The sequence below is a fragment of the Oncorhynchus nerka genome, linkage group LG20 (assembly GCF_034236695.1).
Source record: "Oncorhynchus nerka isolate Pitt River linkage group LG20, Oner_Uvic_2.0, whole genome shotgun sequence".
NCBI lineage: Eukaryota > Metazoa > Chordata > Actinopteri > Salmoniformes > Salmonidae > Oncorhynchus > Oncorhynchus nerka.
In genome coordinates, this window is record NC_088415.1 from 54,613,517 (window position 1) to 54,636,673 (window position 23,157).

The 23,157-nt window shown below is 41.5% G+C and overlaps 1 protein-coding gene and 1 long non-coding RNA gene across 7 annotated transcripts; one reads left to right on the plus strand and one right to left on the minus strand.

The window, feature by feature from the left end:
* Positions 1-237: 237 nt before the first annotated feature.
* LOC115102790 (heterogeneous nuclear ribonucleoprotein C-like) lies at positions 238-19,483 on the plus strand. 6 transcript variants are annotated; one of them, XM_029623082.2, is made up of 9 exons: positions 238-1,222; positions 9,011-9,169; positions 10,463-10,728; positions 10,942-11,026; positions 11,158-11,208; positions 16,123-16,289; positions 17,293-17,406; positions 17,746-17,885; positions 19,385-19,483. In XM_029623082.2, the coding sequence occupies exons 1-9, from the start codon at positions 1,182-1,184 to the stop codon at positions 19,415-19,417; spliced, it is 1,056 nt and encodes a 351-aa protein (XP_029478942.2). In that variant the 5' UTR covers positions 238-1,181; the 3' UTR covers positions 19,418-19,483. The 6 variants fall into 6 exon arrangements, with proteins under 6 accessions (XP_029478942.2, XP_029478944.2, XP_029478943.2 ...); XM_029623084.2 differs by having other exon boundaries at positions 10,942-11,014; XM_029623083.2 differs by having other exon boundaries at positions 238-1,219.
* LOC115102791 (uncharacterized) lies at positions 17,053-21,776 on the minus strand. The gene is made up of 2 exons (XR_003859484.2): positions 21,617-21,776; positions 17,053-17,870 (listed from the first exon to the last, which is right to left on the minus strand). It is a non-coding gene; the product is annotated as an uncharacterized LOC115102791 (long non-coding RNA).
* Positions 21,777-23,157: the final 1,381 nt, after the last annotated feature.

Below are 23,157 nucleotides of genomic sequence, written 5' to 3' on the forward strand. Positions count from 1 at the left end.
AGCGGATTTAGTCAGATAGCGAGAGGCCCGATAAGGAGGAGAGGCCCGATCCGCCCGATAGGTAGACCAAGTGCCCCCCCACGCCCCCTTTTTTTCCCCCTCTGGAGGACTATGAGAAGAGTGTCGAATTTGGTCAACTAAACATGGAATTGAATTCGCTACGTGAGGCTTATTTGATCGATTACTCGTTTCGTAATGTTTATGTTGTTACACATTCTGATATAGGTGGGTCCACGTGGTATTCCAGTAACTTTGAGAAAAACTATTTTATTTCAGAGTTGTGTCCGTCGTTCACACGCGAATCTGCCCTCTCATTGGCTAGAATGTTCCCACCTGATCGCGCCTCCATTATACCTTTGCGGACATGTAATTCCATTGTTAGAGCGGTCAGTCGACTATCTTGTCAATATAGATAATATTTGATTTAATACATGTCTTGACTCCCTCTCCTTTATGTGCTGCGCCATTTCGTGCAGGGTGTAACCACTTTCTTATAACTACAGGAGTACCTCAGCACTATATTGACATTTTGCTGAAATAAGTCATTTTAACCTTTAAGCTCCTGGTGAGTATTTTGATTCAAGACTGTTTTGATTTTTTTTTCTCTGACTGCAATATCTTTGGAATTTTAATTTTTTAACGCCATTTATTTTTCTATTTGAGCGAGCGGTTAGCTATGTTTCCATCAGAGTTTCTAAACATACTGATGTACTTACTGACTTTGGTTCCATTAGCGTTTTAGCAAGCTAGCTAGTTGGTCCGGCAAAATGCTGGCTAGAAGGATCCTTTACATTTTTGCTAGCTTTTTTGCCATCTCTTTTGTTGTCTTGCAAATTGAGTTCATGATTGTGTAAGCCGAGCTAGTTAAATTTTTATGACTATCTGCGAATAACGCGCTCTGTCTGGACAATAACACGCTGCACTGCAGCCGGTTTGCAGCTAACGTTAGTTTGGCTGGTTAACTTTAGCTTGCAGCATAGCCAACTAGTTAACCTTGTGGAATCTGTTTTTAACGCTAACATTTTTTTTTACTAGCAATCTTCCCGGTTGAACCTTGATTTTGGCCGGTGGTGGTTTTTACATTTTTGTGATTGATTAGCTGGTTTTGAAGTCCTTGGATATCCACAGAAAGACTGATACAGGAACGCTATTTTTGCGGGAATTATTTTTTTCTGCAAGAAATGCTGGTTGGCCACCTTTCTCTGGACACGTTTTTCACGTAGTTACGTCATTTATATTTTACTTCGATAATATTAACAATGTGGCAGAAAACACAAGGACATGTGTACTTTTTGTTACCACTAATTAAACGTTACTTTATGAATAATGCAGTTATGTACTCTGTCCTTACTCAGTCTCACTTTGCTAGACCCTAAACCAAGGTATAGCTAGCTAGATCACAGCTTTTATATAAATGTTTTATTACAGTGTGCAGATTGTGAGTTTACTTAGATCTTCCTTGGCTAGGGGTGTGTTTTTCAAACTGTTCCAGATGGAATAGTAATTATTTTAATATACCTGATTTGATCAAGTTGCATCGTAGACTAAAAAATAGTGCTAAAGGTATCGGTAGGTGCAGCTCAAACGACATTGACAGTCCACTCTCCATTTTGATAATAGCTAGTACAGTAGTTACATTACTTTGGAAGTGGTGCTTTCCCTCAGGCCCCTCCCTGCCAGAGACCTCGGCATTGATTGATCAGGTTGTTGGTGTGTTTAATTACTGGGACAAGTGAGGAAAAAGTTCCACTTTATATTTGTCATACTAATTGTTATTTGAAACGGTATTTGTCGTACACGTTTAAGCTAGAAGTGTAATTCGAACTTTAAAATGTGCGTAGAGGTCAGGACCATTGTGCTTTGTAGACAACTTTTTTGATATCTTTTATACTTTTATTAATTACTTGTGTGCTTTGGGCAGGATTGAAATGAACCCAACTTTCATTTACCTTGTTAAATACTTAGGTACAAAACTCTGTTTTGGATGAGACTTTGCTTTATGACCAATTATCCTATTTGCACGTAGTCAATTTGTAGTGTTTCTGACTCGTATCTATTCCTCATGCTGTTATCTAAATGAGGTTTTAGGAGCAATTGCTCTTAGCTTTTTGTCCAATTTTTAAAGGGATTTATTTCTTCAACATTCTAACGTGATGACTAAACCGTCTCAGTGTGTGCATGTTGATTTGTCTCCCCCTAGACACATTCATGGACATTTAGTTAGCTTGCTGTTGCGTAATAATTTGTCCTGAGAGATAAACATTGGGTTGTTTTACCTGCACATTAGGGATGCATCAATATCTTTTTTTACCGATATCCAATATTTTCCTTGCCAAAAAAACAATACCGATTTATTTAAAATTTAGTTGCTTGAAACATTCTGATCAAAAAGTTGTTTTGTTGGCATTTACGTATGTCCCCATTACCAGTAAAACAATCAACCTATTTATTTCAATTACTTGCTGTTTCATTGTTCATTTGTTCAGTCGCAAACCAGGATTTCAAGCAGTAAAGTTTCAGGTTTGTCCGTGGCCTCTTCCTCGGTGTCACTGTGTCCGTTTCCATCTTGTCCAGCTGTGTAACATTTCATGTAAACCCTGTTTCTTGCATTGAAGTAGCGGTCCTTGTACCTAGCATCAAGCATGGTGGCGACACCGTAAAGAGGCTGAGAGAATGCCACGGAATCGCTTGTTCACAGCCTCTGGTAGAGTACTTTTGCAATTTGTGATAACTGGAAGTTTTGAGCAGGCATTTCAATACCATGACAGAGGATGTCACATCTGCTGCAGACGCAGTTGTTCGAATGGAGCTAGCGTGTTCATGTTCTCAAATGCCATTGAAATGGCAGCAGCGGTATGAGAACCAGCACATTCTTGAGCATGCATACAGCTTTCCTCAGTACGAAATCCTCGTCGATCTACTGTGCTCTCAGGCTCAGCATGCTCACGGGGGTGACAATCGCTGATCTAGATGTCAGTCATGAAGCTAATAGCGGTGACACCCATAGCAAGTAGCTCATGGATGTGCTTTCCAAAAATACTGTGAAACTCCGGTTGAGCAACATCTGAAAAATAGCACATAATTGGTAGTGTGTACCGGGGCTCGAGGTGCTTGACCAGTTGGCGAAAGCCAACATCACCCACGACAGAGAACGGTTGATTGTCAAGGACAATGAATTACATTATCTTGACACTAATTGAGTTGTCTCGCTGAAATGTTCTTACTTTCAAATGATTGCACGACTTAAACTTGTTTAGTTGTTGGAAGTGTGCGCTTAGTATTTTTATGCTTTTCTGTGTAGGGCTGTATTTTTCGTGGCGTCATTACATATACTTACATTACATGGGTATGAACGTCAGCTTTGACATCGGTTTTGCACATCGGCGTTAAACTAGACAGGGCCGATGTTGGCATTTTTGGCTAATATTGGCCGATTCCGATATGCTTACCGATATATCGTGCATCCCTACTGCATATGGTCTTTTTTTTGCTGAGTTTTTGTAGAATTTGACTCATTTTCAGTCACACCATGTGTTCTCTACTCAAACAATTAATCCACAGATAAAATGGGAAACCTAGTTAGTTTTAGTTTCCTTGATTAATCTCCTCGTTCGTTCTTCTGTAGATTTTATATGGCTGTTGGCAACAAACTTGAAGGTATATTACCGCCAGCCACCGACTGGCGCGTGGACCTCGTTAATCTTTCTATCACTCACGTGGGTAGCCTATATGCTCAAAAACCAATGAGTAGATGGAAGAGGCGGAACTTGCACCGCACTAGTGCCTGATTACACAGACGCCTGCAAGCATTTTGGATTAAATGATTGAATAACGTGAATTTATTTTGCAAGCTATAACACAACGCAGGTGGTCTGGTAAGCATGTAATGCTCCCCATTGTTAGTCACATGATTTCCAACATTCCATTCAGGGTTGGAAATTAACATCTGCTGAATGCTGGTAGATTGTCACTGGCAGGTAAGAATGTATATTTCACCAGCCACGTTGGAAGGTGGTCATAGGGCATTTTGGAACAGTTTTAATCCAAAACCCACATGTAGAAGTTGGTTGAAATTGACAAAGGCTTATAAAGTGGGACTTTCTCCTCGTTTCATGGCCAGTTATGTAGTTTAGGTCGCGTACTTGGTTGTTTTTCAATGTTAGTTTGAGTTTGCTACAACTGTCTTCATCTAGGCCTGTCCCTTAAAGTGCCAGCTGAAAATGTTTCTCAACTAATGTTTGTGCTTGATTGAGCATGCATCACTCCTAAAAATGTGTATTCATTGTTCTCCTAGGTTGAATTATGTGTCTACATTTCAACTTAGGATCACCTCATGTACTCCTTGTAAAAAATGTCAGCGTAGAGCCTCGAACTATAATAATGATAAGCTGTATCACTCAGCTTTTTGGCAGGGCAGGCTTGATGTTCAGTTTGAGCCGTTTCTGTTTTTATTATTGGCTCTGAATTGTTTCTTAACAAACATTGGTTAGAAGACGCAGGTCAATAAAAAATGAAATTAAGCGATTGTAATTTTATTTATCTAGGCAAGTCAGTTAAGAACAAATTCTTATTTTCAATGACAACCCACTGTTCCTAGGCCAACTGCCTGTTCAGGGGCAGAACGACAGATTTGTACCGTGTCAGCTCAGGGGTTTGAACTTGCAACCTTCCGGTTACTAGTCCAACGCTCTAACCACTAAGCTACCCTGCCGACCCATTACTTATTACTAGTAGTACATTTCTTTTTTTTGAAACATTAGAAAGCGTGTGCAATTATTGAGAAAATAATATTTTGTCTAATTAAATAAAGAAATCTACCTGCCACAGTGGCTGGTGGACCTAAGTTAATTTCCCACACTGATTCCATTCACTGTGAACAATGCAACTTTTGACACATCTACTTTGACAAGTTTCCCAACAAGTTCAACAAAGTTAGTGTGTGGTATCTTCCTCCACTTTGCCATTCAAATCTGGAATCCGAACAACTTTTACAGATCTAGAGGTACACATGTTTTCAGTGTTCAAAAGGTCATGGATAATCCTGGAAAAGTCATGGAATTTTTAAATAATGTTTTCCAGGCCAGGAACATTTTTGGAAAATCCTAACAGTTTTGGAGAAGTTATGGATATTAATTTATGTTAATGTCATTTAGGCATAGTTTAAAATATTGTATCAATTGAATAAAAATCTACGTAGCAGCCAGGATCAGAATGACACTTTATCGCATCTGTTTATGCACATCACCTGCATGTGCGAGACGAGTAGGCCGTTGCTCAAGGAGAGAGACAATCGGACTTAACAGCACCAGGTAGACCTATATAGCCTATACAATATGATAGAGAACAGACTAACTAAGCAGCCAATTCAAACATATATTGTACCCTATAGTTAACTGTTTAGCTGTTATTAGCATGTATTTATGTTTTTGTCATGTCCCCAAAACTTTCCACTGACACTCCTGAATAAGGCCATACAAAGTTGATTAAATTAAATGATATGTACAATGTTGATTAATTTGAACCAGTGTTTCCCAACCCTGGTCTTCGAATACCCCAACAGTACACCTTTTTGTTGTAGCCCAGGACAGACACAACTCATTGATTTGATGACAAGTTGAATCAGGTGTGCTTGTCCAGGGTTACAATGAAATGTGTACTACTCCAGGACCAGGGTTGGGGAAACACTGATTAAAAAATATTTTTGACTAAACAAATTATTCACTTCGCCATTGTATTAGTTGGGATTTGGGTCAATCTTGATTAATCGTAATGTGAAACAAAATAATAATTTGTAAATTGCGACCAGTAATTTTAGGGAAAAGGATTACATGTAGCCTTTTGGATTATGTGGCTTCAAAACTTGTTATAGATACTTCCAGTTGATTTGGGCATCCAATGTATTGGACATTGCAACTCAATAGATGCTTCTCAGTCTGCAAAATAAACACTTATAAAGTAGCTAAAATTGACAAAATTTCCTGTAAATTTGTGGGCTTGCTTCAGCTGAATAGAAAGATTTGTAGCCTACCACAGCCATTTGATCTTTGATATGAAATTAGTGAAGCACCAAGATGGAATTTGTACGATTCCAATATTTTCCCTGTAAAAAAAAAGAAAAAAAGTTCCAGATATTTTAACATTTTAGCGGCATTCTAGTACAGTTAAGTAGTTAGATCACTGCGTCTATGTGTGTTAAGGCACTAAAGCTCGGTGCCAGATGCATCCACTACAGTCCCTGGTTCGAATCCAGGCTGTATCACATCCGGCCGTGATTGGGAGTCCCATAGGGGGGTGCACAATTGGCCCAACGTTGGCCAGGGTAGGCTGTCATTAAAAATAAGAATTTGTTCTTCACTGACTTGCCTAGGTTACACACACACCACACTGACCCAATAGTTATTTTGTTGGCATTTACGTACGTCCTCATTTTACCATTAAAACATAATCAAAACACATTTATTTTGCTTGCTGTTTCGTTCAGTTTCATTCTCAACCAGGATTTTATCATCCAGTACATGTCAAGCAGTGAAGTTTCAGTTCTGTCTGTCCGTCTCCTCTCTTCCTCTGTGCGCACTGTCACTGTCCGTTTCCATCTTGTCCAGCTGTTAATGTAACATTTCACGTAAACCCTGTTGCTTGTCTGCATCGAAGTAGCGGTCGTGATGTGATACAGACTGGATTCAAACCGGGGACTGTAGTCATGCCTGCTATGTGTGTGTACTATTTAACTGTTCTAGAATGCTTAAAATGCTGCTAAAATTTAATCACTCAATTTATTTTTTTGGCAAGGAAGATATCGGCCAAAAATGTAATATCGGTGCATCACGAGTCTATGCTACATCAAAACTATGAAATAACATATATGGAATCATGTAGTAACCAAAAAAGTGTCTATCAAATCAAAATATATTTTGTATTTGATATTATTCAAAGTAGCCACCTTTTGCCTTGACAGCTTTGCACACTTGGCATTCTCTCAACCAACTTCACCAGGAATGCTTGTGTATGCTTCTCCTTCACTGCGGTCCAACTCCTCCCAAACCATCTCAATTGGGTTGAGGTCGGGTGATTGTGGAGGCCATGTCTGATGCAGTAGCTCTCCTGTCAAAAAGACTTCACACACAGCCTGGAGGTGTGTTGGTTTATTGTCTTGTTGAAAAGCAATTGATAGTCCCACGAAGCGCAAACCAGATGGGAAGGCGTATCGCTGCAGAATGCTGTGGTAGCCATGCTGGTTAAGTGTGCCTTGAATTCTAAATAAATCACTGACCGCGTCACCAGCAAAGCACCATCACCACCTCCATGCTTCTCGGTGGGAACCACACATACAGAGATCATCCTTTCACCTACTCTGCGTCTCACAAAAACAGTGGTTGGAACCAAAATTCTCACATTTGGACTCATCAGACCAATTTCCACTGGTCTAATGTCCATTGCTCATGTTTCTTGGCCCTAGCCATGTCTCTTCTTATTTAGTAGTTGTTTCTTTGCAGCAATTTGACCACGAAGGCCTGATTTCACGCAGTCTCCTGTGTCTTACTTTAACTCTAGCATTTATTTTGGCTGCAATTTGAGGTGCAGTTAACTTTAATGAACTCATCCTTTGCAGCAGAGGTGACGCTGGGTCTTTCTTTCCTGTGGCGGTCCTCATGAGAGCCAGTTTCATATCGCTTGATGGTTTTTGCGAATGCACTTGAAGAAACTTTAAATTCTTAATGTTCCGGATTAACTGACCTTTAATGTCTTAAAGTAATGATGGACTTTCTTTTCACTTTGCTTATTTGAGCTGTTGTTGCCATAATATGGACTTGGTCTTTTTTTCCAAATCTTCTGTATACCACCCCTACCTTGTCACAACACAACTGATTGGCTCAAATGCATTAAGAAGGAAAGAAATTCCACAAATTAACTTTTAACAAGGGACACCTGTTAATTGAAATGTATTCCAAGTGACTACCCCATGAAGCTGGTTGAGAGAATGCCAAGCGCGTGCAAAGCTGTCAAGGCAAAGGGTGGCTACTTTGAAGAATCTCGAATATAATATATATATTTTTTTTAAACCTTTTTTGGTTACTACTATGTTATTTCATAGTTTTGATGTCTTCACTATTTTACAATGTAGAAAATAGTAAAAAATAAAGAAACCCTTTAATGATTAGGTGTCACATTTTGACTGGCACTGTACTTACATGGACGTTTGGTTAAGTCGGGAAAAGTCATTAAATTCCATTTGTCAAAATGTGTATGAGCCTTGTTTTATTAACCGCATGAAATCTGTGCAACAACTGCCGTTTTTTTTTTTTTTTTTACAACTTTTCCAACAAGTTAGATGACAACTTGGGTATGAAATCTTAGTCTGCTTTTCAAATATGAACACCTCTTCCACTACCACAAACATTTTAAGTGCTAAAGCAAAGCCCCAACCTGTTTTACTTCATGTGAAATTATCCTAATTAGGGCCAGGAATTGCTGGGTACCTCACGATATGATCACGATACTTGGGTGCCGATACAATATGTATTGCTATTTGATACTGTGATTTTATTGCGATTCAATGTGCCAAACATTTTGCTCACCGTATGTCTGCTGCAGAGAGCTGAGAATGAGTTTTAATATCCCGATATGTAACTATCAATTTTCCCCTCCCCCATCTACTACTAATAATAATAATCATGCCTAGTACAGGGCAATTTCACAATAAGAGTGATGCTGAGACTAAGATTTCACTTTCACTAAAATGTAGGCCAAACAAAAACCAATGATATCAAAAAGTTAACGAACCATAACTCTATGCATTAAAAGTAACTGAAGTATATTGCATCTCTTAAACAAGTTGATAGGCTAGGCAGTTACACATCAATAGCAGAAAGTGTCCCCTGAATGTGCTCCTCTATAGGATTGCTCTGCATTTGGCTCATAATTTAATTATGTACAAAACCCAACCAGGTAAGACTGTAATAACCCTGTACATACAATGTCACTGAGGTGTGTTCTCTGTCGCCCGCCTCAGTATAAGTCGTGGGGGCGAAGTTCTGCGTTCTGAGGGTGCTGATGAAGTTGTAGTTTTTGCTGAGAGCACCCAAGACACCTGCCCGCACACACTGGCCCTGCGCTCAGTGTCAGAACTGACTGACAGACCGACGATCGCCCTGCACACAGACTCTATGGAGTGAGTGAGTGGTTATTTAACCCCCAACGGTTGTTAACGTCTCCTTTTTTGACACTCAGGTTGTATGCAGTGCCAGTGAGATCTCACTCCCTAACGTCCGATTGTGCCCAAACTCCTTTGCTCAGCTTTCCTTAAATTACCACATGTGCCACTAGTATCATAAGCACCTAATTTGTACACACTCAAGCCCTTTCCCTACCATGTGCTAAATAGTAGCCCATGGCGTGACATTCTCAATGTTCAAGCACTTATCCATTTACTACTTTGAGACACTTGTTAACTATGGCCCTAGATGTGCAATTCAGGCAATATGAAACAAACCCTGCAACAACCTGCTACAGGTGGATTGGAATACACACATTGCCCCCTTCCACACTGCTGTTGTCTGAAGTCATGGAAACCCGTGTGCATCCGTTTCTTCCTGGAAATGTGAATTGTATTAAGCTATTGAATGAGTTTTGGTTTGTGTATGAAATGGGGTGTGCAGCTTCTGTATGTCTGCATAAATACGACGTCATGGTATTTTTCACATATGGTAATAGAAGTTGTCTGATTACTTATTGTGCTTATCCTGGATCTTTCTTTTACAGCAGGACCTCCTGGATTTGTGCCATATGCACAACACTAGACATACGTACCATATATGTACTACCAATATTAAAGGGATACTTTGGGATTTTGGCAATGAGGCCCTTTATCTACTTCCCCAGAATCAGATTAACTTGTGGATACCATTGTTATGTCTCTGTCCAGTATGAAGGAAGTTCGAGGTAGTTCTCCGAACCAATGCTAACTAGTGTTAGCATAATGACTGGAAGTCCGTCGGTATCTACTATACATACTATCAGAATGCGCAATGACAAAGTCTATGGGTAACGTTAGTTAGCATTGGCTCGCAAAACTACCTTGAACTTCCTTCATACTGGACACGGAGACAGCAATGGTATCCACAAATGAACCTGACTATGGGGAAGTAGATATAAGGGTCTCATTGCCAAGATCCAAAGTATCCCTTTAAGGCTGTTTGTTACATTACCAACACAAGGGACATCAAAGACTGATTTTAAGATACGCCACAAACACATTTGTGCAAGCTACATGGCTGGAGCATGAGATGCTTAAACTATTTTACATATTTTGGCGATACTGTTGATATAATATTACGCTGAACAAGGTCAACCGTGTTCATTCGGAACATTCCTTGACACTCGTTTGTATATAAAGATGGTTGAGTAGTTTTATCTTGTATTGACAGTTAATAATTGGTTTCACCCGTCTCCCCTCCTCCACCAGTCTGTCCCCCACCACCAGCAGCCTGATGGCCAGCAACGTGACCAACAAGACGGACCCGCGCTCGCTGAACTCGCGGGTCTTTATCGGGAACCTCAACACGCTCCTGGTCACCAAGGCAGACGTGGAGGCAATCTTCAGCAAGTACGGCAAGATCGTGGGCTGTTCTGTGCACAAGGGCTTTGCCTTCGTACAGTTCGCCAACGAGAGATGTGCCCGGGCCGCTGTAGGGGCCGAGGATGGACGCATGATCGTGGGACAGGTGCTGGGTAAGGACTAAAGCCAGCCTGGGGCTGGTGAGCAATGCCTCAAACTCACGGTTCTATGGGTATTGTGCAAAACTGACCTGACCATACCCGACCTGCTTGTGGAGAATAAGATTTTTTTTAATTTTTTTTTATTTAAAGGTGCCTCTGTAATAGACTGAATATGAATAAAGATTGTATTTCCAACTGCCAACTAAGACTCTCTCTCTTCCTCAGACATTAACTTGGCTGGAGAACCCAAACCCCACAGGTCAAAGACCGCAAAGCGCTCGGCGGGAGAATTGTACAGGTCTGATTCAATGTAAAGAATCCCATTTTTAAATATCTCATATTTTGAACCTGCTCTGGGTCTCCAAATCTTACTCTGATAATTCCTCTTCTCCACTGCGTACGTGTATCTTGTTTTGACAGCTCTTTTTCTTCTCCCCACAGTAGTCCCACATTTGATCTGGACTATGACTTCCAGAGAGATTACTATGACCGGTGAGTCCAGTGCTTTGTCTGTTCCCACATCCTATGTTTTAGCTCTATTTTACCTATACTGAACAAAAATATAAATGCAACAATTTTACAAATTTTACTAACAGAGTTACAGTTGGGGCTGTTTTCAGTGTGTATTACCGCCACACACACACACACACGAGTCATGAAGGCAGTCAAATTCCATGTGACCGTTTAGTCACGGTAATTAGGCTTCTCCAAGCTCTGATGCTGGTCATTAGGAGCCTACCAAACTTGCTAACTGCTGGGTACTCAGCTCTCTGTCCCTCTAATCACTCTGACATCAATACAAATGTATTCGAAAATCTAATCAAACACTTTGAGAGCTCATATTGCGCAACATTTCAATAGGCTATGCAATTGTCTGAAAACGGAGTGATGGCCTCTACTAAAAATAGGAGGATCAGCTTTCTATAGGCTAGGCCTATTATATTTATTTCTCAACTTTCCTAATATTAAGCACGTTGCTTATATTTACAGCAGAAGTATAGCCTGGCTGGCATGAAAATAAACCACGGGGAAAAGCGTCCTCCATTCGCTATTTAAGTCCATAGATGACATGTATTTTTTTCCCGCTGACCCTGTTTCGATACAGGTGCATGATAATGGTCCATTCTAAATCCAAAACAAATTTCACACATGTTATTTAGTATATGTAAAGACCAGATTCAATCAAGAATAGTCTGATAGATGACAATATAAGCCTATTACTTGTGAATGATGCCCAGCATAAAAAACACTGCCTTTTTTTTTAGACCTTTTTCGGTTCATAGTCCCAAACCTCATGTAACCTTTCCCATAGCCATATTAAAATAAGGTTTGTATCACAACTAAAGTGGCAAAATAACTTAATCCGCTTTACAAGGGGTGTAGAGCCTAACTGGCATACATGCCACGTGTGAATTTCTAGTTTGGGGAATATCATTTTCACCATAAAAATATACTTTTGATAATGGTGTTTTCTGCTAATGGAATATGCGCGCATATAGCCTTCTACCCTGTGTGCATTGCTGCACTTATAATGTGAAAAAATAGCCTAATAGTTTATCAACATTTTAAGCTAAATGTTCTGATCTGTTGCATCAGCCATATTGTGTAAAAAATGTTTTTGGATGGTCATGGTTGTATTAATTTGGGATCTATTGCATCCCACAACTGTCCCAGACTATTTTTGGAATATTTATTTCTCACACAGAATAGAATAGGTCAACCTATGTACTATGCGGGATAGTAGATTGACATAGGCTAGTGCTTTTGCTGTTCGTTAGGCCTACTCATCTTGTCGGCTGACAAAGTAAATGTGGACAGTTCTTCCAATGTCTTCAATATGCACGTCGGAACGGGATAAGGACGCGCGCAGTTGATGACTTTTCCTAGAGTGACCAACATTAGAAAACGTGAAACATCGCCTTTGTTCATATTTCCATGAAGGCTGTACACCACCAGGGTATAAAGATTGTCTTCGGGTCAATTTTGACCCGGCAGTTATAAAATTATTTATACACCACAAAGACACACACAGAGAAATTGAGATTGTGTGCTACTGATTGAACTCAGCCAGTAACTCCTGAAGAGGAAGATCACCATGGTTGGCACAGTTAAAAAGAAAAATTCTGAGCTCCCTCCTGCACTCCTCGCAACAAGGGGGAGAAAGGCCTTCTCATCAGTTTGCCTTCACCCCCACCACCACTAGTTTCTTACCTCCCAAAGAGGAACAAGAATGTGGTCCTCCTGAGCACACTGCACAAAACGGCTGAGATCAGTGATCGTGAGGACAGGAAGCCAGCCATTATCCTGGACTACAAACACAACAAAGGAGGCGTGGACAACCTGGATACCGTGATTGGAACTTATAGCTGCATGAGGATGGCTGCCCGCTGGCTCCTGGTCATCTTCCATAACATCATTGATGTGTCCTCATACAATGCCTTCATGATATGGAACAAGATCAACCCTAACTGGATGCGGAACAAGAAGGTGTTCCTGGAGCAGCTGGGAAAGGCACTTGTAACCCCACACATTCAAAGGGAGTGCCTGCCCCGCACAGCAGCCTCTGCAGCACTTGTGAAAGCTGTTCAGCTGGGGCAGGCACTCCCTGCAGCTGGGGCAGGCAAGAGGAGGAGATGCAAATTCTGCCCCCCCAAAGAAGGACTGTAAAATAAATACTATGTGCTGCACATGTGAGAAATACATCTGCAAAGACCATGCACACACATTTGCATATTGTCCTACATGTGCTGATTAGAGTTTATTGATTTTTGTTTTGTATCTTATTTTAATCATATTTATTGTTCATACACCTTGTGGGTGGGGGCAATGTTGTTTTTTAAATGGGAGAAGACTAGTATTTTGTAGTTGAGATCCTCATTGTACAGTATATAAGAATATATCACTATGTTGCAAAAAAGTTCCAGACTGTTTCCCTTCAATAAAATGCATTCTAAACTACTTTCTGCAAATTTCTACTACTTTCTTAGGCTATACAAGTGCTATCTCTTGCTAAAATATTATTGTTTACACCTATGCAGTAATAATAATAATTGACAGGTGTGTTGTAATAAAACGAGTGGTGTCCACTGATTAAATGCAGTCTTTCTGCACTGTGCAGAGGGAAAACCCAGATATTCACAAAGTTTGATGAATGACGGGTTGTTTCTTGATGCAAAAATAGATTTGGGGTTTAAAATTCAATGAAGCTGCTTTTATTTTAACAGAATGTTAAGACTACACAAGGGTTAAAAATCTAAACATATAGCCCAATGTTTGTAGAACAACTAAAGTTACATTAATAACTCTAAATTAAGCATAAAGGAATAGCTATTTCCTAACCTCTCAAAATAGAAGAGACGCATGTGTGCACTCCCTCATTGTTTGGAGAAAATATCCTTTCTATTTAATTCAGCTTTGTTCAATTGTATTCTTCATACTATAAAATAATGCCATGGAATTCTAAGCAAATCTTGTCTGCTAAATTAACTAGTGTATCCCACAGCCATTTGGCATAGCCAGATCAGGACCTAACATACTCTGTGTTGTCATTATGTTCTTCTGAAATAGTCTACACTTTCTTCATATCTTTCTTCTTGAGACCACAATAAATCCATTATTTATTTTAGACCGAAGGTGTAGACTATAAATGTAGATGTTCCAAAGGTCTGCATCATTGGCTTGTAGGCTATGTGTGGAAGCCAGGAGATGCTAAATGTAGATGTTCCAACGGTCCGCATCATTGGCTTGTAGGCTATGTGTGGAAGCCAGAACCTTCCCAAGTTCTCTCACGTCACCCCGCTCCTCCGCTCTCTCCACTGGCTTCCAGTTGAAGCTCGCATCCGCTACAAGACCATGGTGCTTGCCTACGGAGCTGTGAGGGGAACGGCACCTCAGTACCTCCAGGCTCTGATCAGGCCCTACACCCAAACAAGGGCACTGCGTTCATCCACCTCTGGCCTGCTCGCCTCCCTACCACTGAGGAAGTACAGTTCCCGCTCAGCCCAGTCAAAACTGTTCGCTGCTCTGGCCCCCCAATGGTGGAACAAACTCCCTCACGACGCCAGGACAGCGGAGTCAATCACCACCTTCCGGAGACACCTGAAACCCCACCTCTTTAAGGAATACCTAGGATAGGATAAAGTAATCCCCCCTTTAAAAGATTTAGATGCACTACTGTTCCACTGGATGTCATAAGGTGAATGCACCAATTTGTAAGTCGCTCTGGATAAGAGCGTCTGCTAAATGACTTAAATGTAAATGTAATGCTAAATGTAGATGTTCCAAAGGTCCGCATCAGTGGCTTGTAGGCTATGTGTGGAAGCCAGGAGATGCTAAATGTGTTTGTTCCAAAGGTCCGCATCATTGGCTTGTAGGCTATGTGTGGAAGCCAGGAGATGCTAAATGTGTTTGTTCCAAAGGTCCGCATCATTGGCTTGTAGGCTATGTGTGGAAGCCAGGAGATGCTAAATGTGTTTGTTCCAACGGTCCGCATCATTGGCTTGTAGGCTATGTGTGGAAGCCAGGAGATGCTAAATGTGTTTATGCTAATTAACGGTCAGGTACCGTGAGATTGACCAGTTATTTGCTTGACAATCACCGGCTGACGAAATGTGACCAGTTCATATATTGAAATAAATAAATTAGGCTCTAATCTATGGATTTCACTTGACTGGGAATACAGATACACATCTGTTGGTCAGAGATTCCATAAAATGGGCCTCACAATCCCGTCACAGTATTTCTGTACATTCAAATTGTCATCAATAAAATGCAATTGTCTTCATTGTCAGTAGCTTATGCCTGCCCATACTATATCTCCACCGCCACCATGGGACACTGTTCACAACATTGACATCAGCAAACCACTCGCCCACACGACGCCATACACATGGTCTGCGGTTGTAAGGCTGGTTGGACACAACGTCTAAAACGACTTTGGACATGGCTTATGGTAGAGAAAATAACATTACATACTAGCAACAGCTCTGGTGGACATTCCTGCAGTCAGCATGCCAATTGCATGCTCCCTCAACTTGAGACATCTGTGGCATCTGTGTGACAACTGCACATTTTAGTGAATCTTTATTGTTCCCAGCACAAGGTGCACCAGTGTAACAATGCTGTGTAATCAACTTTTTGATATGCCACAGCTGTCGGGTGGGTGGATTATATTGTCAAAGGAGAAATTCTCACCAACAGGGATGTAAAAAAAATTGTGCACAAAATGAGAGAATGAAGCATTTTGTGCGAATGGGAAATTTCTGGGATATATTTCAGCTCATGAAATATGGGTCCAACACGTGTTGCATTTTTATATTTTTGTTCAGTGTAGATAACTCGATATCCAAGAGGAATTAGTGTAAATGCAGTAGTCTGTTCATTCATTACTCGCTCTTCTATTCTCAGAGTGTACTCGTACCCATCCCGTGTGCCCCCTCCTCCTCCACCCTTGTCCCGAGCTGTGATCCCGTCCAAGCGCCCGCGGATCAGCATGACTGGAGGGGGCAGCCGCCGCAGCAAGGCCAGTTTCTCCTCTTCCTCCAAGAGCAGCCAGAGGGCATCCTCAAGAACAAGTCAGTGCCCAGTCCCCTCTGCTCTAGCCACTCAACTAGCACAGTAAACTTGCACATTGCCCAGTGGACTATTTGTAGCACCTTCATGCAGTACCTGCTGTCAATGCTCACCAGGGACTCAAATTAACACCTGCCAAATGCGGGTAGATTTTGGCATTGGCGGGTAAAGATGTCTATTTCACCTGGCGGGTGGTCAAGAGCTCCACAGTGCGAGCATTTCACTTTCATTTGCGAATAGAAAGTCAAGTATGATCCCATTTATAGTAAAATAAATGCTGCAGTAACTGTTATAAAGTATTTCTGGCCATTTTTGCTTTATAGCTGGTAAATGAATCGCACAAAGTCAAAGCTCTACGAATCATATAATAGCCTATTCCACCTCGCGCTGCATCACTGCCTGGCTGGAGGCTGTGTGCATTTGAAGAGCTGAGTGACAGATTCATTTTTAGAAGCTCTGCGCATAGGCATAAAAGTTGGTCTAATTGATTTGAAACCAGTCTACTGAGGTGAGACCTTGTCCTTGTTTCTTGGCTATTTACATTGTTTTGTTCACAAGATAGGTTGTTATTCTATGTTTGGGTTTCAACTGCTAGGGAAGAAAAGACCACGCTTATACTAGTCAGACTCAATCTCACATGCACAAACATGACAAGTTGTGGTAACCTCCCGTCCTTAAAAGGGGCAGCTGAAATGTTTTGTCTCATCTGTGATATTTTGGTTAAGACTCAGGTCACACAATGAAATGAAATTAAACAATAACCCATTACTTCTTACTAGTAATACATTTATTGTTTTAGGAATAATACACGTTTTTTTTTTTGTATTTTAGAGAGAAAAGAAGTTGTGGCTGGTGGACCAAAAATATTTTTTTTATGCCCTGATGCTCACTGTGCAGGGCTTGAAGGTTACTCTCGCAGCACCGCATACAGAGCTTCATAAGGTATTGGGGTCAATTGCTTAAACCTTTATCCATCTCTTTTTTTTCTCACTCTCTTTCTCTCAGTGAAAACAGATGACCTGCAGACCATCAAGAAGGAGCTGACAATGATTAAACACAAAGTAGACTACCTGCTGGAGAGCCTAGACCGCATGGAGAAGGACCACAGCAAGAAGTCAGGTAGGGTGTAGGAGTGTCACCTTAACCATGTGATCAATGCTTTTATAAAAAGAAAGTCGCACACTATGCTCCCAAACATTTAATGCGTATAGCAACTAATGTATTGGCATACAATGCCTCCTTCAGGGTTACATGGTAGATGTTTGAACCAGGTTACGTGGACAGTCAACTTTTATAACGTAAAAAAAAAAATGAATGAGGTGGTTTGTACTCTGTATGTATACCGGCAATCTCAGCATTCCTATGACTTGTATGTACAGATAAGTGATTTCATTTTTCAACTTTTGACTACTTTTTCTCTGGCTTGTTTGACCCGGATCGCGCTCTTTCTGCGAGCAGATGAGAAGGGTGCAAAGCCTGAGCCTGGACAGGTGTCCTCACAGCAGCACTGCAGCATCAAGAAGGAGGAGAGCATCAAGAGGGAGAGGGAGGATCTCAACGACTCTGAGGAGGAGGGGGATCTGCTGGAAGAGGAGGAGGTGAGATGGCAGAAACGAGGGAGGGGAAGAGGAGAAAACATATTGATGAATGGCAGTATGTGTTGTTCAACACTGATCAAAAATGTAAACGCAACATGCAACAGCTTTAAAGATTTTACTGTGCTATAGTACATATAAGGAAATCAGTATATTGCAATAAATTAATTTGGCCCTAATCTATGGATTTCACATGACTGTTGGTCACAGATACATTAATAGGTAGGGTAGGGGCGTGGATCAGGAAACCAGTCGGTATCTGGTGTGACCAATATTAGCCTCATGCACCGCAACATCTCATTTGCATAGTTGATCAGGCTGTTGATTTTGGCCGGTGGAATGTTGTCCCACTCCTCTTCAATGGCTGTGTGAAGTCGCTGGATGTTGGCGGGAACTGGAACACAGTCATACACATCAATCGCAAACATGCTCAATGGGTGACATGTCTGAGTATGCAGGCCATGGAAGAACTGAGACATTTTCAGCTTCCGGGGGGAATTGTGTACAGGTCCTTGCGACATGTGGCCGTGCATTATCATGTTGAAACATGAGGTAATGGGGGCGGATGAATGGCACGACAATGGCCCTCAGGATCTCGTCACTGTATCTCTGTGCATTCAAATTGCCATTGATAAAATGCAGTTGTGTTCATTGTCAGTATCTTATGCCTCCCCAAACCATAACACCACCAGCACCATGGGGCACTCTGTTCACAACGTTGACATCAGCAAACTGCTTGCCCACATGACGCCATCTGCCCCGGTACAGTTGAAACTGGGATTAATCTGTGGCCATCGAAGGTGAGCATTTGCCCACTGAAGTCGTTTACGACCCCCGATCTGTAGTCAGGTCAAGATCCTGGCGAGGACAACGAGCACGCAGATGAGCTTCCCTTAGATGGTTTCTGACAGTTTGTGCAGAAATATTTTGGTTGTGCAAACCCAGTGTCATCAGCTGTCCAGGTCGCTGTTCTCAGATGATCCCGCAGGTGAAGAAGCCAGATGTGGAGGTCCTGGGCTGGCTTGGTTACACATGGTCTGTGGTTGTGAGGCTGGTTGGATGTACTGCCAAATTCTCTGAAACGACGTTGAAAGGCAGCTTATGGTAGAGAAATTAACATTCAGTTCTCTGACAACAGCTCTGATTGACATTCCTGCAGTCAGCATGCCAATTGCATGCTCCCTCAACTTGAGACATCTGTGGCATTGCGTTGTGACAAAACGGCACGTTTTAGTGATGTTTTATTGTCCCCAGGACAAGGTGCACCTTTGTAAAAATCATGCTGTTTTAATCAGCTTACCTGTCAGGTCGATGGAGAAATGCTCACTAACAGGGACCAAAACCAATTTGCACACAATCTGAGAGAAAACGCGTATGGAAAATTTCTGGTATATTTTATTTCAGCTCATGAAACATGGGACCAACACTATACATGTTGCATTTTATATTTGCTCAGTGTAATTTGAGTATTTATACGCACAGCGCCTAATATGCTCTCGCAGGTGAAGAGTCAACAAAGAGGAGGAGGAGGATGATGATGAAGAGGAGGAGGAGGAGGAGGAGGGAGAGCATGTGGTTGGAGACGACGATGGTGACAGTGTCAACGGAGATGAGGACTCTTAGACCACACGCAGACTGATGCACACTTGTACAGACCACGCATCCACATGGCTTCCAGTGGCTCCTCCGACTCCTATTTTAATACCCACACTACTCCAAAACGTGAGAAAACGTCAATGCACACACTCTGAGAACACCTGCCCCGACCCGAATACCACCCTTCCATTGTCCCACAGGTCTTTTTATTTTTCTTGATGCAATTTAGTTTATCCCGGTTTCATCTCACTCCTATCATTGTGTTATTCATTTAGCATGGTCTTGCAGCCAGGTACATTGAAACGAGATGTAGATAGCGAGCGTTATGAAGTGATTTGTTGTGCTGCTGTTGCTCTTTTGACCAGCAGAGAGCAGAAATGGCTGTTCTCTGACCTGAGCCACAAGTCAAACCACCACATTGGCTTTACTAGCATTGGTAATCAAGCAATGACAACAACTAAAGATTGAGTGAACGTTTGAAGAAAAAAACGTGTCCACTTGAGTTTGTATGTTCCTGATTTTCATGTCATTACTCTTTTATACTACTCGGTCTAAGTTGTACTGTAATAATAAATTGCAATTAAATACTTAATTAATACTTAATAATTAGTGCTTCTTTATTTCATTGAAATAGGTTTGCAGATGCACACCTAATTTATCAGGTATTATTCTGTTTGGGTGATGGTAGCACAACAATAAATAACTGGCGTGTTGTGTGAATCACCAGAGGGCACCGTGTTTGGATATCAGATCACTTTAAACAGTCCCTTCCTTTATCATGGTTCCACTTCGAGAACCTCCCAACCAGGCATGCAAACAGATGATGTGTTGGTGTTCATATAGGTAGTAGGTACACTAGGGCTGTCCCCATTGAGGAAGCCTAGACTAAAAGCCAATTTTATGCTTGATCTGAAAATGTGGTTGGAGTCTCCATATGAAGTGGTGATTTTAGCATGTGGGGCAAGCTCCCCCATATAATTTTTTAAATACATATTTTTAGATGCATGCCAGCAAAACCAATAAGCAATGCATTAATTGCACTATAATGAATTGCACTATATGACAAAAGGTGCCCACAAACTGTTAATGCCTACATAAAGCTGTCCCAAGAGCAGAGCCTTCTTTTCAGCACCATGGAGTGAATCCTTACCACTGCTATACCCGGCTATCAGCAGAGCTTTGTCTGGCAGTGAAACAGTTAATTAAGCCTCATTTACTGCCTTTAAAAAAAACATGGCTCACTTGGTTTCTACTGACAATTGAGATGTACAAACTGCATACGGGAATGACGAGCGGATAAGAGGCAATCCATAATTTTGATTAAGACATTAATGAGTGAGCTGGGACGGACGTAGTCAATATAACTATTTGTTCAGGACTTCAGCCTCAATCCTGACGTCAGCGATCTTCAGGTCGGAGCTCTAGAAAGAGGCCCGAGCTCCTGACTTATACACTCAACTTATTTTCCCAGTCGGAGCTGTGTTTTTTTCCCGTAGTTCCCAGTTGTCTTGAACTCGCTCAAGTCTGAGATTTTTAGAGTTTCCAGTTGTTTTGAACGCTGCAGAAGTCATGCTGGATTGACAGCATGGCCAATGTATTCAACCTTTCCTGGTCCATGGCATGTCAATGTTGATCCTTTTTAAGCTTGGAAAAGAGACCCTTAAACACAGACTTGGACCACACAACCCTCTCCACTGAATAGCAGGCTAGTGTTTGCTTTGCAATGCTTGCAGTTAGCCACTGATACCTTCCAAACCGCTCATTGTTGAATTTGCGATTTCCAACTTGTGTAATTTTTGTCCAATGGTCGACGAGCACCGATACGTTTTATCTATAACTTCTCTTCATATGAAAAGGATTTGCCAGTAGATTGTCGACTTGATTCATGATGATGACTCCTTGAGTGAGTGACAGACCACGGAGGCAATCACTGCGCAACTAGAGAACATTACCCCCCCCCTGGTGGCTGCCCCACCAGCACAGAAAGCACTGTGCTTGGCCGAAACACTGGGGTTGCCTTACTCAAGGAAACAAAGTGTTTTAACTAAAAAAAAATGTATACATTGTTTAAAAACTGACAAAATAACATGTAAAACAAACAACACTTTTTTTTTTGTTGCTAAACGGGTGTGGCTCACCTGCTCTGAATGACGGTCGCCATTGTCCATATGGAAGGTGTGACACAATTGTGGAGGCATACAAAGGCAAAATTGAGCTCTGTACCACACCGCTGTGCGAACTCCCAAATGTTATAAGAATGAGTGCTCTGAATAGCTCCGCATTGACATATTTGGTGACAGTAGGTGGGGGCGGTACATCTTGTATAATCAAACTCACTTCCTTGACAACTTCCTTCACAACAGCTCTGTGCTGCTCCGCAAATCGCAATTAGTACAGTCGGAATACCTTGACTTCTGCAGAGGCTATATCACGGTAAATGTTGCATGGCGAATGCAGATGTCAGATTGACCATGCAGCACACAATGCACTTCTCTCTACAGAATTCTCTCTCCCGCCAATTTGTGCACATTCATTGTTTCATAACTTCACTGTGAATTGTTTGCGTTTTGATTGTTGGGGTCTATTCCCTACTACCAGTAGTAGCCTACATCTACCGTTAATAACTATAATTCCAAATCTACATTGTTTGGTTATGAACATTTCTGTTAATACATTAAATATATTAGTATTCCAGTCTTATCATTCTCAATGTCGGAGTGGACACATTGCAGACTGCACAACCTATGCTTCACTTGTGAGAAACACGTTTTGGTTTATTTCATTCCATTGTCAATTTAGTCATTGTCTTTTGTTTGGAGCACTCCTATCAATGTTGAGTAAGGACGCACACCTGATTACGCAGAGAAGTAGGCCTATCGGCTACCAGGCCTGCACGCAAATGTAGGCATATACAGTACCTTCCTGAAGTATTCAGACCTCTTCACTTTTTTCACTTTTTCCACAATTTAAGTTACAGCCTTATTCAAAAAAATATTAAATTGTTTTCCCCCCTCAATCTACACACATTACCCCATAATGGCAAGGCATAAACCGTTTTTCATAATTTGTTAATAATTTATTACAAATTCAAATCACATTTACATAAGTATTCAGACCCCTTGACTCAGTACTTTGTTGAAGCAGATTCGGCAGCAATTACAGCCTCAAATCTTCTTGGGTATGACACCACAAGCTTGGCACACCAGTATTTGGGGAGATTATCCGATTATTCTCTGCAGATTCTCTCAAGCTCTGCCAGGTTGGATGGGGAGTGTTACTGCACAGCTATTTTCAGGTCTGTCCAGAGATGTTCGATCGGGTTCAAGTCCAGGCTCTGGCTGGGCCACTCCAAGGACATTCAGAGACTTGTCCCGAAGCCACTCCTGCGTTGTCTTGGCTGTGTGCTTAGGGTCGTTGACGTATTGGAAGATGAACCTTCGCCCCCCCAGTCTACCATAAAGGCCTGATTGGTGGAATGCTGCAGAGATGGTTGTCCTTCTGGAAGGTTCTCCCATCTCCACAGAGGAATTCTGGAGCTCTGTCAGTGACCATTGGGTTCTTGGTCATCTCCCTGACCAAGGCCCTTCTCCCCTGATTGCTCAGTTTGACTGGGCAGCTAACTCTAGGAAGAGTCTTGGTGGTTTCCAACTTCTTCCATTTAAGTATGATGGAAAACCTG

What these genes read in the sequence shown, in the direction of transcription:
- LOC115102790 (XM_029623082.2), top strand. Translation starts at nt 1,182, where the DNA reads ATGCTGGTTGGCCACCTTTCTCTGGACACGTTTTTCACGTA. An exon ending in GATCGTGGGACAGGTGCTGG is followed by an intron (nt 10,729 to 10,941) that starts GTAAGGACTAAA and finishes TCTCTTCCTCAG; the next exon opens with ACATTAACTTGGCTGGAGAA. An exon ending in GAGGGCATCCTCAAGAACAA is followed by an intron (nt 16,290 to 17,292) that starts GTCAGTGCCCAG and finishes TCTTTCTCTCAG; the next exon opens with TGAAAACAGATGACCTGCAG.